The sequence below is a fragment of the Antennarius striatus genome, chromosome 13, assembly GCF_040054535.1.
Source record: "Antennarius striatus isolate MH-2024 chromosome 13, ASM4005453v1, whole genome shotgun sequence".
Taxonomy (NCBI): domain Eukaryota; kingdom Metazoa; phylum Chordata; class Actinopteri; order Lophiiformes; family Antennariidae; genus Antennarius; species Antennarius striatus.
The window spans coordinates 5867505-5885597 of NC_090788.1; the positions used below are offsets into that span (position 1 = coordinate 5867505).

The 18093-nt window shown below is 40.6% G+C and overlaps 1 protein-coding gene across 10 annotated transcripts in view; it reads right to left on the bottom strand.

Moving 5' to 3' along the window:
• specc1 (sperm antigen with calponin homology and coiled-coil domains 1) overlaps positions 1-18093 on the bottom strand; it is a 52347-nt gene that overhangs the window by 29222 nt on the left and 5032 nt on the right. For 3 of the 10 annotated variants that reach the window (XM_068331895.1, XM_068331896.1, XM_068331897.1), the window contains 2 exons: positions 11768-11963; positions 11552-11696 (listed from right to left, as the gene is read on the bottom strand). In XM_068331895.1, the coding sequence (XP_068187996.1) occupies positions 11552-11696; positions 11768-11941 (319 nt within the window). In that variant the 5' untranslated portion in view covers positions 11942-11963. Of the gene's footprint in view, positions 1-3038; positions 3161-3998; positions 4130-5820; positions 6193-11551; positions 11697-11767; positions 11964-15065; positions 15273-18093 lie in introns of those variants that run through there. The other 7 variants (XM_068331894.1, XM_068331899.1, XR_011037870.1 and 4 more) reach the window with 6 other exon arrangements.

Consider the following 18093-nt stretch of genomic DNA (forward strand, 5'->3'; position numbering starts at 1 on the left):
TTTCTAAAGAGACGAGGTCTTACTGTTAGCAGAGTGCAAATCAACACCCTCTCCTCCAACATTCTCAATTCTCTATGTGAGAACTCAAACTTGACGCTGAGATTTCATGTTTTGATTCTCAGTTTTGAAATATACAATGCTGAACAAAAATAATTGTAGGAAAAGTTTTTCAGGTAAAAGTTAATTGTGAGTTAAATCTGGAATTATTTTGGTTTATTTAAATTATTTACATTTTTTCATTTCCAGGATCTGTACATTATAAAAACTAATAAGCAAACAAAAAACCTTCATAGAAGTACTATTCAAAAGAATCCCGCTACCATATCAAAATTTTTATTTTTCTACAGTCAATTTTACTTTGAATATATTTTCTTTTTTTGAAGTTTCAGTTCAAAATTTTATTCTTGAAATTTAAATTCAAAGTTATATTGACATTTTATGAAACACACTGACTCAGGTTTACCATCACACTGTGTACAATAAGTACTTCTATATCAATGTGTCATGAACTGTTTTATATCCCTCCCTCTAGATGGTAAAGAAACGTCTATATATTTTAATAGTGTGGATAAATAGTTTTTCATGACCGTTGTTTGACTGTACCTATAAAAATGTACTTCCTGCAGACTTCTAAAAAGATCTGAATGTCACAACGAAGCATTTGAAATGTTTATGTTAACTAAAAATGAATTACAGAGGCTTTCAGTTATCTCATGGGAAGTCGGCTCCTTGATCAGAGTAATGCACCGTGTTGGCTTCTTTCTTTTTAATGAAGATAAGCTCTAAAGTGTTAGCAGGAGCTGTGTGGTTGGACATGGTCCAACGCCAGCCAGTTAACTTCAGCCAGTCTGACCACGTGCCAAGAGGTGAGTGTGCATAGTGAGCAACGTGCAGGGAGTCTTCGTTTTAGTTAAGAGGAGGGTCATGGGTGAGGAGCCATGAAGAATGAATGACTGCAGGTGGTCGAGCATCAGAGTGTTGGCACCTGAGGTGACATATCGGCTTTGTTAATCCTGCAAACAAGCCTTGAATGGGAATTTCCCGTTGCTGGTCCTCCGTCTTCCCGTTTATGCTCCAGGAAATCTGGTGTGCAGTTTTTCAGTCTGGTGGAAGTGGAGTCGAGAAACAAAAAATACAGTCTGTATATCTGGCCTTCCTGTTGTCCAACTGACGGGCATCAAACAGGTCAGCAGGCCACTCCCAGCCAGACACCGGGATACAATCTTATCCTCTAACTAGGGAGCTCCCGACAACAACAGTGACAAAACGTTAATGTAAAAAAAAAAATTGGTCAGAGAGAGTCACGACTGCATCGCTGAATATCTGGCATGGCATAAACAACTTTCGAACAACCGAACTACTATGGAGCTGACATCTTTTCATGCAATGGACGTGATGTCAGAAAATGGCAACCCAAACAGTAAGTTAATACCAAAATTCTTCTGTCTGTTCCCATTCCATTGTAATAAATCACTTACAGCGAAAATAAATACTTTTACCTACTTATAAACAAAAGAAGTTATTGTAATTGGATTGACTCCACACTCAAAATAGCACAAAAAAAAATCATTGCTTGACGTGACTGACACTGGATAGAAAGAACTATTTATTAGCCAACACAGGGCCTTCTGAAAATCATTATTTTCAGCTTCCTTTGCTTGCAGAGGGGGGAGTGAAAGACCCTCACAGACTCTGAGACTGAAGCCACTGATGAGCCTCTTTTGTCAGTGGGTGGTATGTTAAACAATTATGCCCCCAGCTGACTGGATAAACCTTCCACCCTGCCTGGAAGAAAAGACATACTATACGCAGGACTCTGTGGCGTATTGAAGCTGAGAAGCCTGTGTCTGCTGGAAAGTGAACAGATCTGAACTTCCTCTGTAGCCCAGTCTGATTCAGCGGGAGAGCTGGCATGTCACACAGAGACACCTGTGTTCTTTGGCTCATTTAATCGTTTTGATTCAGTCGGTTTAACTGACTTGCATTCAAAAACATTTCACAGAGCATCCTCAAGGGGGATCTGATCTGATTTACAACAGAGACACCCGACAGCAAAGACCAGAAGCAGCCCGACTGAGAGAGAAATGTCTTCATGCTCTGAGTGGAAAACAGTTTAACACAGGACTGACTGATGGAAACATGATTGCAGGCTTAAAGGATCAGTGTGTGTGACTCCTAACAAGTTGTAATGAGCATTCTAAACTGACTTTTAAGCTTCTGATGATTTCCATGCTACCATTACATACAATGTAAATGCCTCAAGACTCAGGATGTATGAGGGGTTTGTAGCATGATGGAAAGAATAAGCTGCAAACAGGTACTGGCAAAAAAAAGAGACATCATTATCCTTTAATTTGAAGCAACACTTTCCAGTGACCTCAGCTAAAGACATAAACAACAGAAACAACCAACTCTACATAAAGTCACATTACAAACCCTTATATAATTTAATAATTTTAAATTCAAGCCATCTTGAGAGTTCATAACATTTTATCAGATTCACTACTCTGTGCAGCCCACAAGGAGTCACAGCTAACGTCGACGCCAAGTATTGTGTGTTAATGGTATTATGTGTTAACAGATTCTGGTTGTACCACTTCCTTACTGGACCAAGACAGAATCAATTGGTTCTGTCTTTTGAAGCTGTTGTTATGCAGGCAAAGCCAGTGTTGAATGACAGACAGCAGGACCTCCATCCACAGGAAGGCCACGATAACAGTCAGCTGCTGATGGAGAAACATCAGAGCCCAACTTGCATCTCAGATCCAGTATGTTAAGGGTGTCAAATTAATATATCCTTTATTCGCTGTTGTCACATGAATGATTAATGCGTATGACCTAAAGGGAAAGTTATTTTATATCAACATTGATGTCCTTTTTGTTATTTACAGGCCCACAGATGGGCTTTTTAAACACACACACACACACGCACACGCACACACACGCACGCACACACACACACACACACACACACACACACACACACACACGCACCTCCCTATGCAAACACTGTGGTACCGTATTGCCAGTGTACTTACTGTGCCAACATCTCACTGTCATTGGAAAGTATGACTGATGTAACTTCCGCACAATGTCCCAGCTATCACACGTAGGACAAAACCTGCTTCCTCGAGTAGAATCCCTGCTCTACGTCAATTAGCTGTCAGAGATGGAAAAACATTAAAAAACGATTCCATTTTTTTTAATTTGTCTTGTTGCTCACTATGAAATCAAACGTACCCACAAATCAGCACTAACATCATGCAAGTGGAACTAGGTTACACCAACATTTTATTTCAATTACTGTGATATATTTGACTGCCAGGACATCACTGATATGAAAAAACATATTCGATGATAGATGGATACAGATCTTACTGGATGACTAGCAGGCAGATGAGTGTGGTTTACACTTGTCTTCTGTTGTTCGACTTTAACAGTGATGGGATTGTGATGTTTTGAGAGACCACAAGACTAAAAATACCAATTAGACTTGCAGAGGCATTCGTCGTCCCTCCCTGCACTGATGCGATTACTTTTTCAAGGAAAATAGGCAAAATATTTACATACTGTATTTCTATATTCAAAAGTGGAATTAATCTGAAGTTGAGTATCAGTTTTTTTACATTTTTAAATATATAATACTGTATATAAAAATAAAGAAATTTTCTTAAATCAATTGAATTATGCAATCATGAGGTGGAAATTTGAAAGATGATATATTTTATATCCATTTATATCTCTTCTATAATCAACAAGATAATAATGGATCCAATGACAACACGTCAACTGCTACATCCCCTCCACTCAGTATATAAACATTACAGCTACCTTCAAGCATCCTGATCAGACTTCTGGAGAAACCACAAGCATGTAATACTTCCCCTTTTGAATCATGTGAAAGTCCCAGCAATCTATTTTACCTCACTACGCAAACATGTTTTATCTGTCCTTTAGTTCTCAGTCCAAATGGGTCAACCCCCTGAAAATAGACTCACTGTTATTGTTCTTTTGCTGATGATTCATCAACGGCCGGCAACATATTGACTGCAGCCCCTGGTCTCTGCTAGTCTTTTGGTGAGCTTGCAGGGAGACAGGAAGGCTCGGTGAAGTAGTCCTCAGTGTAATTCGGTTCTGATAACAGCCTCCTTATCGCCGCAGCAGACAGCTAACTCCTTAGTCTGCCACCATAGAGATAGCACCATCATTCAAATCTGAATGAGTTCCTCCCATTCCCACATTTCTATCCCTTCTTCCAGCACCACAACTGTTGCTTTTCCCAGCTCACACTCTGACAGACCTCAGCTGGCCATGGAGAACGCAACCTCTAGTCTTTGTCCACTACTTTAGTTCAAAGAACAAATTAACCCTGCCTCAATTCAAGGCAATATTATAATCAGCTCTCATTTACTACAGAAGCTCTTCAGACAAAAGAGAGAGAGAGTTGATTTAAAGCAATAACAAGTCAATTAATTAACAATAGAGCTGACGTCGTCATCTCATAATGGAAGTTTGGGTTGGCTCACGAAGTGCTGCACCAAACAGAGTTTAAATACCGATCACAGACTGAGGAACGTGATTTATTGTGTGGTGGGACTATGATGGCATTCTTTCACTGGCTGAGCTAACATTTTGCTCCGTCTCATTTTAAGGCCACCATATATCACATGCATGTGATCCAGTCTCACAACTATTTCATATCAAAAGTAGTACTTACCAACAAACAGCATAATTTTATTTAGTAAACTGTGAATATTTAGCAAGATCAAATATGATAATAGCAACCTCCTTTGTGCCTGCTTTTGGAATAAACACATATTTTGTTTTGTGTAATAATAATGTATTAAGTTTGCACCGCAGACCGTGTGTGTTAGCGAAAAAGCATAAACTGTAGGGGAAACTGAGAGCTAATCTTTTCAAGCATGCAGCAGCTTGCTACCATTACTTTCCAATCTGAGCCTTCTGTGCTCTATCTTGAAGCAGCACCAGCTACTGCTATGAAATGAAGCAGCTTTACACCCACTACTGATATAATACTTCACTGTATTGTTAGTATGCATGTCCAGATAAAGACAGGATGAAGATAGGATGAATATACAATATATATGAGCAAAAAGAAAGAGGCTCATACACAAGTGCATGTATTAAAATGCAAATGGTGGATTTGTTAAAGAAAATCAGCGGTCGCAACTACATGGAAAAGCACAGCCGTCTTTCGTCTTTTGGTTAGCATGAAGTTGATGCTGCCAACATTTCAGAAGGACTTTGAAATGAAAGTCTGACTGAGGAGCGGAGAGCTCGGGGCAGTGTGGAGATGTGAGCATGAGACGGGTGATACCATCTCCTCTGGCAAGTTCCCTCATGCTTACTGTCAGGAAAATCTCATTCAGCACTTTCCCTTTACCCACATCCCAATGTCTACACACAGGTGCATGAACACATAAACATATAAACCCACACAGACCTGTACTGACTGGACACAGACACGTAGCATACCAGCTCTGCAAATACACACATAAAAATTCTGAACGTGCTCACACAAATAACAGCACAAGACAACAAAATTTCTAACCCGTCCAAAGAGCGTCTCTTACTCCAGGGCATTTCACTCAGTGTGTTATTGGTGCGCATCTGAGTCAGTACTCATTACTCAGTACATTGTCATTTCAGAGACGCACTCAGATCTGACATGACAGAGGATTAGCTCATATTTAGTGTATTCGGCCAGACGTATGTATTTTCCTTTTAGATGAGCAGAGACAGACAGATGCAGATAAAGAACTGTAAGCGATGCTGAGGGAAACCACAGCAGAAGCAGACCTGACTCTGTTTCCTCCTGTCTCCCCGACTGGTTCCCCATCTTGGTTGAATCTGCGACTCCCTCTCTCCACACAGAGGTGGACGGATAGAAGAGTCCGTGGCTGTGGGAGAGATGTGTGTCTGTGTGTGAGTGTCGGGCTTGTTGCCTCTATTCGGCACTCACAACCAGAGCAATCCACACAGAGGAAACCATTAGAGAGCTAAAATTCTTCGTATTCTTTCCTCCTGTTAGTCTCGTCTCCTCTGCACTCCTTCCTGGACTGAGTAGAGTGTGTGTGTGTGTGTGTCTGCATGTGGCGAGCAGGCAGGCTGTGTGTCCTGTGTGTGTGTGTGAATGTGTGCGAGAGTGCGTGTCCTCCAGAATGGTGACAGTATGTCACGGTGGCAGGCGGGTGGGTAGGCAACGTTGTGTGCACTTCATTACCGCTGTGATGACTGGAATCTGCTCAGAGGGGGAGTGGTTTTGCGGGCCACGCACACAGATTGACACACCTCCTCTCACTACTGCCAGATAGTTTACTTTCACCATTGCCAGTTGATATGAGAGAGAAAGAGAGAAGGTTGAGTGAGAGGAAATGAAATCGAGGCAGGAGCAGGAACAACTCAGCAAAAGTCAACTGAAAATGAGGAAAGAAGATTCTGGTCTCGGGGATAAGCTGCCATCCCAGGGCTCGCCGAACGATTCTCTTGACAGCACACTCAGCAGGGAACAATAACATGCGTTTGTGCATATATGCGTGTAAAGACTGGGGGTGGTGCTGGTTTTGATGGGATTGTGCGCAGCTAGTGAAAGGAAGGCTTGTTTTTTTTCTGTCATTTCTCATTTACGCTGTCTGCATGCACATGTTAAATATTCATGATGGCAGAGGCCACATTAAAAGAAAGCGAGGCGATGGAAGAAAGGGCTTGTCATAATTTTCAAACTACAACAGATTCTGTACCAAAGTTTAAGAACCATGGATTAATAAATGTTTGTTCTGCATCCTTCTGTACTGCAAAATAAAATTAAGTTAGCATGGACAGCAGTCGTACATTACTTTTTGGTTAATATTACAAGAATAATCAGAGAGAAAAATTTCCGAACATTTTCCAGTAAGAACAGCCTGATTTACTGCCTGATTCTGCCCACGACAGGCAGAATATTCATCTCTTTGAACTGTGTTTACCTGCTTCCAAGCCTTTTCAGAACACATGAATGTCGGAAAATCTGCTGTTACCTCTTCCTTTCTCCTCATCTTGGAACAGCACATTCACCTTGGTAAACAAACACACCTCTAATCCAGCTAAGAATGTTCTTGTCTCCGCAGGATGTCCGTCTCTATGGGCCAAATAGGCCCCCTTTTAAGAGCTGGCAAGACCATCGCTCTCCGACTTGCATCGTCAGGGGGACTTCTCTAGGTCACAAGTTTCTCAAGACAGGAATTTCAATCTCAGTGCCAAAACTCTGGTAAGAAACCCAAAAGTGGTGGGTGCGTTTACATCTGAGCTGAACCCGGATGCAGGGATACAAAGTGGATTCAAACACTTTAGACACACTGTTGTGAGACAAAGTAGAGCCACTCCTGCTCAGCATGATCCTTTGTATATTATGCATAATAAACAGGTGTACGCCATCATGTTTCATACTGTAGAGAATTGTGCTTTTAGACTTGGACAGAGCAGTGTGAGAGAAATAAGATGTAAAGGTTTGGGTGATTTTGCACATATAGTTGTGCATTAACATTTGCTTTATCTTTCTGCTGCTCTTGTCAGTGTGTGTCTGTCATGGGTGAGTGCTTATACAGGCTAAGGCGTCCCGGTGGACTGAAGAACGTTTGATTAATTCATCTGACAGATATGAGGAGATCAAGGACCTTACCTGTCTCTCCTCCTGCCCTCCAAATTATGAAACACAGACAGTCAAGGTCCTGTTAGGATGCCAAGCTACTAGTCTGGAGACAGAGTTGCGCAGAGTAAAAATCTACAAACACTCTGGTTCTATTGGAATCCAGCACACCTCAGCTCCTCTGCTCATCCTTCACTGTTAACGAAGGGGAAGTGACAACTGCATCCAGCCACCTGTCTTCTCTCTCTACCTGCAGTGAGCTATTAAGATTAGGAAATGATAGGAGCTGATCAATTGGGAATAGGAAGTCAAAGTCCATCTGGTGATTGGCAGTATCTTGTATATGGCCATTAATTTGGACAGAAGTCTCATTTCAATCATCTACCAGCAGGGGTCAGTTTCAAATTAGCAACTTGTTATAATTAAAGAAGTAAAGCTAAGTCTATCCACATAATTCACTTTTGAAAAGCCTATTTGCAGGGTTGATGGATGACTGAGGATACAGCTGGCTCTTGCCCTGCATCTGGTAGTGTAGATACCCTTGATGGGTGGTAAACTGTGTCCGATGCTCCTTTAAGCAGCAATAATGCTGAAGAAGTGCAGGAAAATTTAAGAGTGACAATGACACTGAAAAAAGAAGCCCAAGTCTTACAAATTCTCTTTCACACAAATATTAAAAATCAATGTGAGAACATCAACCGATCAGACGTGCAAGACAGCGCCTGACAAAGAAGCTTCCATTTGTAAAGTTATGTCCCGCAGTCACTGCTGGCAGGCTTGTTACTCATAGAGAAGGACGATCTTATATCCTTCTGTCTCTTTTCTCTGCTCCACAAGGGACACCCCCGAAAATGAAAGCTTTGCTAAATTATTGATGAGTTATTTTAAATAAATCATTAGGAAGAGGCTGGTTTCTAAACCCGGTGTCTGACGTGCTGTCAGGTAGAGTTTTTTAAGTGCCAACTGGGACAGAAGCAAGAATCCATTAGCAAAAACAACATTTTTCACTTAACAGTAGGCCACGCTGTGAGGGTGGGGGGCAGACCCCAGTAACCGATGCCGCTCATGAGTCTCAGGAAGGACAAAAATCTTTTACCATGTAAGCATTGTGGTTACAGAGAGATCTGTCCAGTGTAGTTCAAAGCCTACAACTGCAACATGAACATCTTGCCGGAATCAAAGATGCAGTGCTGTGAAAATATTGTCAAAAATGAAGCTAAAAATAGCTTTTTGTTTGATCTCGTCTTGGTAAAGAGGGCACCATCACCCAGCTTCATGACTGAAGGCACAGATCAGACTCGCAGTATCTTCAAAACACCGATTAGCAAAAAAAAAAATCCCTCATGCCTGCTTTAGTTTCTCAGGGGCATATGACTCAATTATGAAGAAACGAATGATGCGGTGTCTTAACATGCAATCATTCCTACATTTAATCAGAAGAGTTCTGTGGGCAGAATTACAATTCAAGCAAAAACTAAACCACCGCACAGAAAAAGGAGGCATCATATCATGACTGGACTCCAGGTAACTCCAGTAAGGTGTGCTTTGAATGTTCAGTGAGGACTCCATCAATAGTCTCCCCACAAAAAATGTGAGAGATGACTCAATTACTGTCTGGCAGACATGATGACAGCTCTGCTGCAGTGTTCAAGAGGGCCCAGTGCCTGTTGATAGCTTCTGTCCTTCAGTGCATCATGTCAAATATTAACTAGGAAAAAATCAGATGTTGATGACCAACCTGACAACAATGATTGGCAACACTATCAACAAGAAAAGCCCAATGATACATCTCAGATTTCCAGGGAATACGTTTCATATTATTTTAAAAAGCTACTTGTTACTTCTTACTTCTTACTTTTCAATCCAGAAGAGGTTTGGCCTCGGATACTTCTCTTCCATATCAATAAAAAAAACCACTTGTCTCAACATCAATAAGTTAAAATACCACAGATCAACACCCCAATCTATATTCAAATCATGGTAGGGATTCAAGTCAAATCACAAATACCCAATGTGGCTATTTCAGCAAAAAATTTCAAGTCAGACTTGTTGACTAAGAACTGAAAATAGCGGGCTGAACAAGCATGCATGGTTAAAAATCTAACCTCTTTCAGACGTCGCATTACATTTTCCACTCACTGATTATCTTAATTTTTGAGTCCTGTTTGAAAAATCCAGTCATTGTCTGTCTTCATGAGATCTGACATGCATGTACTGCAGCATAACCCCAGCCCAGGTGCAGAGAAATACAGTTTACCCAATAGCAAGAGCACGCTGTGCGAATGATCCGACTTAGTCCTACAGTTATAAACAAGAACACAAGATGCCAAATAGTAGGTTTGAGGTATTTCCAGAGAAATGTGTACATCATGAAACACAAGAGCTGGAAGTTCATAAGGATTATTCAGATGGAATATTCTTGATGAGATGATATCATCAATAGTTCTTCTGTGGGTCACACCATTTCGGTTGAATGATTTGTAGTGAAAATACAGAGGATAACATGTTGTAAGGGAAAAAAAGATACTCCTTTTGACAGATTTTGCTCATGCAGTGATGGCAAACAGCCTGTTAAAATCAGCGCCCAGAAGGCAAAATGAGCTCAGTATGTTGCTGATGCAATAACAGAATCACAACTCTGCACTCATTTTAAGATATTTTCTTTAAGATGAATAAGTATGAGTCCTCAGCTTCAGTTAGATAAACAGAGCAATGCCGGCAAAGAAAAGGCCAGAGGCACTAAATGAAATGCGATTCACCCTGAACACAAACTGGGATCTGTTCTTGTCCTTGCTCTCATCTAAAATACTAAAGATTGGTTAATCAGAGTCCAGGTCCAAGGAAACCTGATGATGGTTTAATTGCCTTTAAAAACCAAGAGCCTCACTTGGCCACAGTTTCTCAGCTCCTCTTGAGTCTTTTGTCAAGTAGAATTCAATTATCTCCGCTTCAGCACAGAAACCGTTTGAAGAATTTCATTAGGGGTAAAGCGTCTACATAATGTGAGGACACCCTACCATAAGCAAACACAGCTACCTCCCTCACAGTGGGAACAAAATTAATTCAAACAAATCCCCAGTTACTTTGTGCTTCTAGTACGGTTTCTGGTTTATTTGTACTTTGCCTTATTTATACACTCAGCACTGATACACAACTTATAAATACAAGGAGAGATGTGCTATATATTAAAAATAAAGAGCATTTTCAGACAACTGATGAACTGAATTGAAATTGTAAATGAAATTCAATTTCAGATCATTAACAGGTGAACATTAATAATAAGTCTGACATGTAATACAAGTTATTCTGACATTCACCTGCAACACCAGGGCTATAAAGGTTAAACCTTAATTACGCCTCTTGATATGCTGCTGGTGCTATTCTTGATCTAGTACATTAAAATAAATAAAACTATAATCATTCAGCAGTAGATCAGCTCAGGGATCAAAGACAGAAGCTAACACGGATGGAAGCAGATTCTTCTTTTTTCATTTCAAGTGTTTCTGTTATGTGGGCCCTAAAGGTTGATGCATCTCTATATAACCGGTATGTATTTTTAATGATGCTAAAAATGTGGCTAAATCTAATTCCATCCAGCCCAGTTTTTTTTGCATTTAATTATATAATCCATTGTATTCTTCTAAAAAAATTGCACATTTCATTCAGCTTTAACACAGTACCATGAAACCAAATGTGCATTTCAACACCAAACAAGAAAAAATAAAAGTAAAGTGCTGAAGAAGAGAAACTCTCTCTACATCAGGAACCAGCATCTGGAGCTGCAGCAGGCAGCTTCTATGATGTGCTGCTCCCCTCTAGTGGTCACAACAGACAAGTTCCACTACTTATCTCTGACCTTAAACACAGTTCACAAGCAAAATACATTCCAGAGAGGTTGGTCTTTACCTGACAGGTTGCGAGGGCGAGCCTCAGCGAGCTCTGATATGGCTCCAGTGGTCACTGTCTTCCTCATTCTGGATCCAGACGCAGCAGGCCCCAGAGCGGGCTTTGACAAGGCATCATCACTGCTGGCTCTTTTCAGCTGGACACACTTCCACCATTAGTGTCAATAATAAAGGTCTAATTACGTAGAATAATGTGGTTTAGTGTAAAGTGACTCACCCTGCTGAGGCGCTGCTCTGAGACCAGCATGCTGGAGGATCTCGAGGTCTTCATGGCTGAGGAGATGGTGGAGGAGGAGGAGGAGGAGGAGGAGGGAACCATGGAGGTCTGTTTGGACCGTTCTTGGAGTCCAGGTTTGGGCAGCCCCACCTTGGTGGGGCCAGTTCTCATCATGGCTGGGCGTCAGTAAACAAAGCTGGGAGAGTTCGAGAAAAAGAATTAAGTGTTGTATAACAGACGCTTGAATCCTTACCAAGAAAAATAGGGATTAAACTTTAGATTTACTGCAGTGCAGCTCAACCGGAGCAAGTCGGCAGTTCCAAAACAGATTCTCAGTTGTGATGGCTGTGTTAAATTATGTGCTGTTTCAGCAGGTCTATTAGACCGTAGTTTGCACCCTACACTACTTTTGTTATCAATATTTATCTTAACACATCTTGAGGCTGCATCTGCATACCTGTTCAACTGACGAATGATTAACATCAGCTTTCCCTAAAGCAGGAACTGCTGTCATCAGAGTTATTCTATGATTATGAGTTCATGAGTATCTGACAGATACTGAATATTTGATTTAGTGTATCATTTTAATCATAATATTAACAAACTGAATATTGGATTTAATATATCATTTTAATCATAATATTAACAAAAATGTTGGCCAAGAGCTTAAGTTTCAGCCCCTTCCTTTCCTATAGCCCCAAATGCCATTCCTTCGCATTTAAAAAACAGCACAACAGAATTATATTTCCCTCTCCCACAGCATGTGGTTGTGTTTGGAGGTGTGCATTTCTTCTCCAGAAGGGAATGTACTCTAAGAGTAGCTGCAGGAAATGAGGAAAGAGTGCACTTCCCTAAACAGAGTGCATACTGGTAAAGAGCTCTGCAGTTCCCAATTGATGGCTGACTCATTGATCACATGGTAACATGACTCTTCCTGTTAATGGAGGACACCCATCTGCTTGAAAAGTATGGAAATGAGCAAAGAGACCACTTCTTCCCATCTGCTATAAAAATTAGCAATTAATAATTTTAAAATGCTCAGTTATAACCACTCATGATTTCTAAGCAGGTCACCTGTATCAGCAGTTTAACAAATAATACTATGATGGTACTAAGAGTATTGGGAACTTACAGTACTTATAGTACATTCGCCATCTCATGTGTAAGTGCTTCAGGGCTGACCTCATCAATAACACACTGTATGCAGAGCATGTGTCTCCCTACTGGCACATCATATGATCCTGAAACCTCTCTAAACAAGATCCTGTGACCATCTTCTGCCTGCTCTAGTAGGTTAACACCTCAATTACCAGGGCTAAAATCCCTCAAGATTACATTGTGAGTATAAGATTACTTTTACTTCCACTCAGTCAGAAGCTCGACACTCAACCTGCTTCAGTCTGCTCTGGTCTCAGTGGGTTAGATGAGGAAGTGCAACCGAATTGTGGATGTTCCCTCTGGGGGTTATATGACTTTCTTTTTTTAAAGAGGAAAGGACTCTGCAACAGTGAAACATTTTGTCAAAAGAGTAAATTCAGGCAAATTAAATTGAAAAAACAAACAAACAAACAAACAAACAAACAAACCCTGTAAGGCATTTGAAATCAGGTACAGTTTGCTTCTACATTCTTCAGACCCTTGATGAACTTTGAAACGACCTCTCCCTGTTCCTCTGCAGAAATATGATTCTCAGGAGACAGATGTGTGTCCCACTTACCCTGCAGTGGCCTAGTTAGGAACCCAAAATGCCTTTGACAGAGTTTTATTATATAACCTTAAAATAAGTGTTCAGACATAATGTGAGTTGGGTAACCACCAGAAAAAGATGACAGACATTTACTGGCTTGGATACTCACTGCAAAAGATGTTGGATAAGGAAACTGTGGCCAACACATGAATGCTAAAAAGCCAAATATGAGAAGTGCCTTAAAGGCAATACTAAAATTGGAAAATGAATTATAATCTGCAGCCACCACAACTATAAGTAATGGGTTGTCATCTGCCTTAATTACTTCCAAAAACAAGATTAATGTAAAGGCTGAAATTGGGACACAGGGATAGAAGCGTTTTTCAGGGTATTTCTGACAGTTGTTGTTGGAATGAGGTGCTGAAAAGAGATAACGACAAATCGTTGGGAGTTAAGCCTGATCCTGGATGACAAAATCTCTCACACACGGGTCTAACACAACCCTGAGGGAGAGGATAATGTGCTTTCATTGTACAAGGAAGATCAATATTCTCATTTAATGCAATAAAATAACACTGAAAAATACCTTCAACACATTAGTTGAATTAAATGAGAGATTGCTACACACTAGTTCCTTTATTGAAATAGCTACAGTATCATACATAAAAGGCTATGACAACACATACCCAGAATTTTAGACTTGTATTTAAGTATCATTTACATTTTACTGGAAAACACTAACGTTTATAATCATTTGTTGCACCCTGTAATAGAACTGATGCTTAACAAAATAAGGATAGATGTTCAAACAAAACCAATAATTACTCCTTACAAATCCACTGCTATATGGGTTACAGAAGAAATACATCTTACATGTACACATTCCCTGGAAGAATTCAGTCCACAACCACAAATGGCCTCACATTGCCAGAAGACAGGCTAGCTAACCAATCTTGACCACTCTCTAACCTTACACGAGGGTTGCCCTGTTTCAGTGCAGGATGGATCCTGTGCACTGGACCTCAAAGGTTAGGTTTACATTTGTGGAGGATGTTGAGTCAATACGAAATGAAATGCATCCTGTCATCGGAGCTCCGCATGACAATCAACATCCTGTCACTGTCATTGATGAAGAGGTGGCACCCCCCCTCCCCCTAACGCGAACATAAATATAACATACTGCATAGATAGCATGAATCTAAATACAGCTTCTTTTCAACCTTTGCACTAAAATATTCCATCTAACGATGCTGTAAACTTTAGTTCAAACCTCATTTCACATGCAGGATTATACTTTCAGTGGTTTACAGAAATGTGAGAAACCTGGCGAAAATATCTGCAGCAGATGTTCTCGTCCACTTTCTCCCTTACTTGTTGTATAAAATGACTCCAGTTTTTCCAATTTCAAACTTTCCTATCCCAACCTAACAGTAACCAAACACACATATCCAAAATAAACTCCATGGTCCATACAAAACTGGTAAAATAAGAAGATAATGGCTAACATATTCCAAAGCCACCTGAGTGCACAAGGTAATGAGAAAAAGGGCAATGACAGATCTGTATCAGAAGAAATGTAAAAGACAAATAAGAGTGGTGAAGTTGACTCACTTGTTTGATTCTGGATGCAATCCTAAAGACTAATCCCTGCCCGAGAACCCTGAAGCACAGCCGACCAAAACACTCGTCCTTTGCTGAAGTCTTTAAGGGAAAGTCTGAGGTGGAAAATGAAGGGTCAGGAGCAACGGCAGACTGCCCAAAAACAGCAGCAGGATGAGGAAGTAATGCAGGCTGCCAACTGCTCTGCTGTGTGAGCTGTTGACTCTTTCTCTCTCTCTTAAATGAGGAGGAAGAGAGGAATGGTGTCTCAGTGATGTGCATGTTTTTCTCCTCCAGGTTTTTTCAGGACACCATGAAAGAGAAAATATCTAGAAACTTGAGAAGGAGGAACAGCTCTTCATCATGTGGTGCTGAGACCAATTTGCCAAGTCCTGTCTGAATAGAGGTGATGATTTCTACAATTATCACAGCCTAAAATGTTGTTGTTAGAAATGCAGGTGTATAAACAGCATTCTTAAGACATCTTATTCAACCTGGGACCATGTGTGGTTGTAGTTTGTGAATGAAATGAAACACAATTATTGCTTTACTTTCTTCAGTTATAAACCATAACCATATAAAGGTGATTGCTTGTGCCGCTTTACTGAAATGTCTGTGCACTGCAGCGTGGCCTAACAAATGCCTAAATCATTGAAATTAAGTTTTAAAATTAAAAGTGACAAACAACAACTACCAACACTAACAATGCTAGGCCGTGTGACAGAAACACTTCTCAATGTGAGGGCAGATCATTTTGCAGCGGGGTCCCAATTTCATGCTGTGCCAGTCTGGTCCGATTTGGATCCCACATCGTATGGCATGTCGAAGTCTGTGGAGAATGTGGGCAGTGCGCGTACTGCACTCTGGTTCTGGTTGAAACAGGCTTCAGTTTGTGGCAAATGGTAAACTGAGACTCGTGGTCCGACCACACCCCGGTATTACCACAGGAACTGTTGTAGGTGGGTGGAGAGAACATTTATTATGCTTTTTTTAGGTACTGCATGGTCTTTTAAAGTAAAACCCAAACATAACGCAGCACTGGAGAAAGATCCGACTGAAACTGTGATCACCGCTCTGACAAGTCTGCATTATTATAAAACAATCCAAGTGGTTTTAACGGCACAAAGACTTCATGTGGGGGAGGCTAGATCCAGCATAGAAAGGATAAATCCTAGTGAAAACTATTATGTGTAGGCAGCCAGTGTGGAGGAAGTTGTTGTGTGACAGCAGTGGTGGAAGAGTGACTGAAAATAGTTAACCAATGGCTGGCTTGTACCAACTTCCTGTGAAGTGAGACCAAGCATAGTATGTTGTTTTCCACATGCATATCATTAAACACTGTACATGTAATTACATACATCATCCCAGTTTGTACAGGAATATATACAGTATTTGGCTGGTGAGTCAATATTGTTTCTTAGATATAAAACTTAGAAGTAATTTACAATGTGTAATCACACACCCATTCGGTCAATAGTTCCATGCCTATCCACAACGCATTCCCAAATATTTATCTTCTCTGCCTCTCTGAACATTTAAGTTCCTAAACCTCCTTTATGAGCCATTCTTTCTTCTTGAGTTTGTCAAATTGGTCCGTTGCTCAGCAATCATGTTGCTTTGGTGGTCGATGGTTCTGGAATATACAGCCCTCCAAGTCACTAGCAACGCAGGTAGTGGCTAACACCACGGGCAAATCAGTGTTCAAGAAAGAACTGCTTAGTTCTGCCTCTCTCACTTCTAAGTGCCATGATTGAAAACAAAAGAAACAATAACAAAATCTGTTTCATCAAATTGCAGAACACCTGCTGTATTAAAAAGGCCAAAACAGAAAAGTGAAACATGGCGGGAATGTATAGCTGGATATTAGCCAGGTGACGTGGCTCTCAGATGATTCCTGTCATTGTGTGACACAAGAAGCAGAGTCAACAGACCTCTGATTAACAAGCAGCCACACTGAAGATCCCAAACGCCACCTGCCTCCTGTTCCTTTCCTCCTTCCAACCACTGGAAGACGTACTGGGTTACACACACACACACACACGCACACACACACACGCGCACGCACGCACGCACACACACACACACACACACACACACACACATACACACACACACACACACACAGACACAGACACACACAGACACACAGACACACACAAACGTTCAGAGCTGTTGTGATGAATGTAAACACAAAGAAAAAATAAGAGGTGACAGTAATTCACAGAGTGTTTGACTAAAAATACTGTCTCTTCTGTGATCACTGAGAAAAGACAAAACATTCCTTAAACCGTCCAGACATGATTACAGTACTGTTCTTATTCACTGTGTCGAGTGAGTAATGTAAACCGGGATGGATCTAAATACTGAAGCGCATTTCATTTCTAAATTCAAGATCTCAGCTCAGATGTTAATATTAATTTTAAATGTAACTCTTCTTCCTGTTGTTGAGCTGCTGCAGATAATTGCATCTTGTGTACGTAGCAGCCTACTGCAGCAGCAGAAAGCCTCATTAGGACCCATGTGGTTATATAGAGCTGGCCACATGGTGCCTGTTCAAAATCCTTTTGACAATAAATTAAAAACAAGGACAGGACAGCAGTATTTCTCCAATTACGGCAAAAGACTTCAGAAGAACCTTACAGTCCAGAATAAGACTACTGTGATAACTTTTTCTGAGAAAGTAATCCAACCATCAAGATCTAAAAAAAAAGAACTCTATCTTTTAAAACAAGATTTTTTAAAATTTATTCCTGCTATTGCTCCTCTTGGTGTGTTACCTGACAACACAATGGGAAGTGCACATTTAAATCTACACTAGAACAAGTAAGTACTGTATAAAACTGACTACTTATATGATTATACATACATGTATGATAAACTGAGATCCATATCACTTTAACATCATTCATAATTAATTCTATAACACTGCCTATAATATCTTGTATGGGCAAATATATTTTTGATGTGTGTGACCATGTTTGTTGCTCTATAGCATCTGTAGACCACCTGGGTCTGGTGTGTGCAAAGTCATCATCTCAGT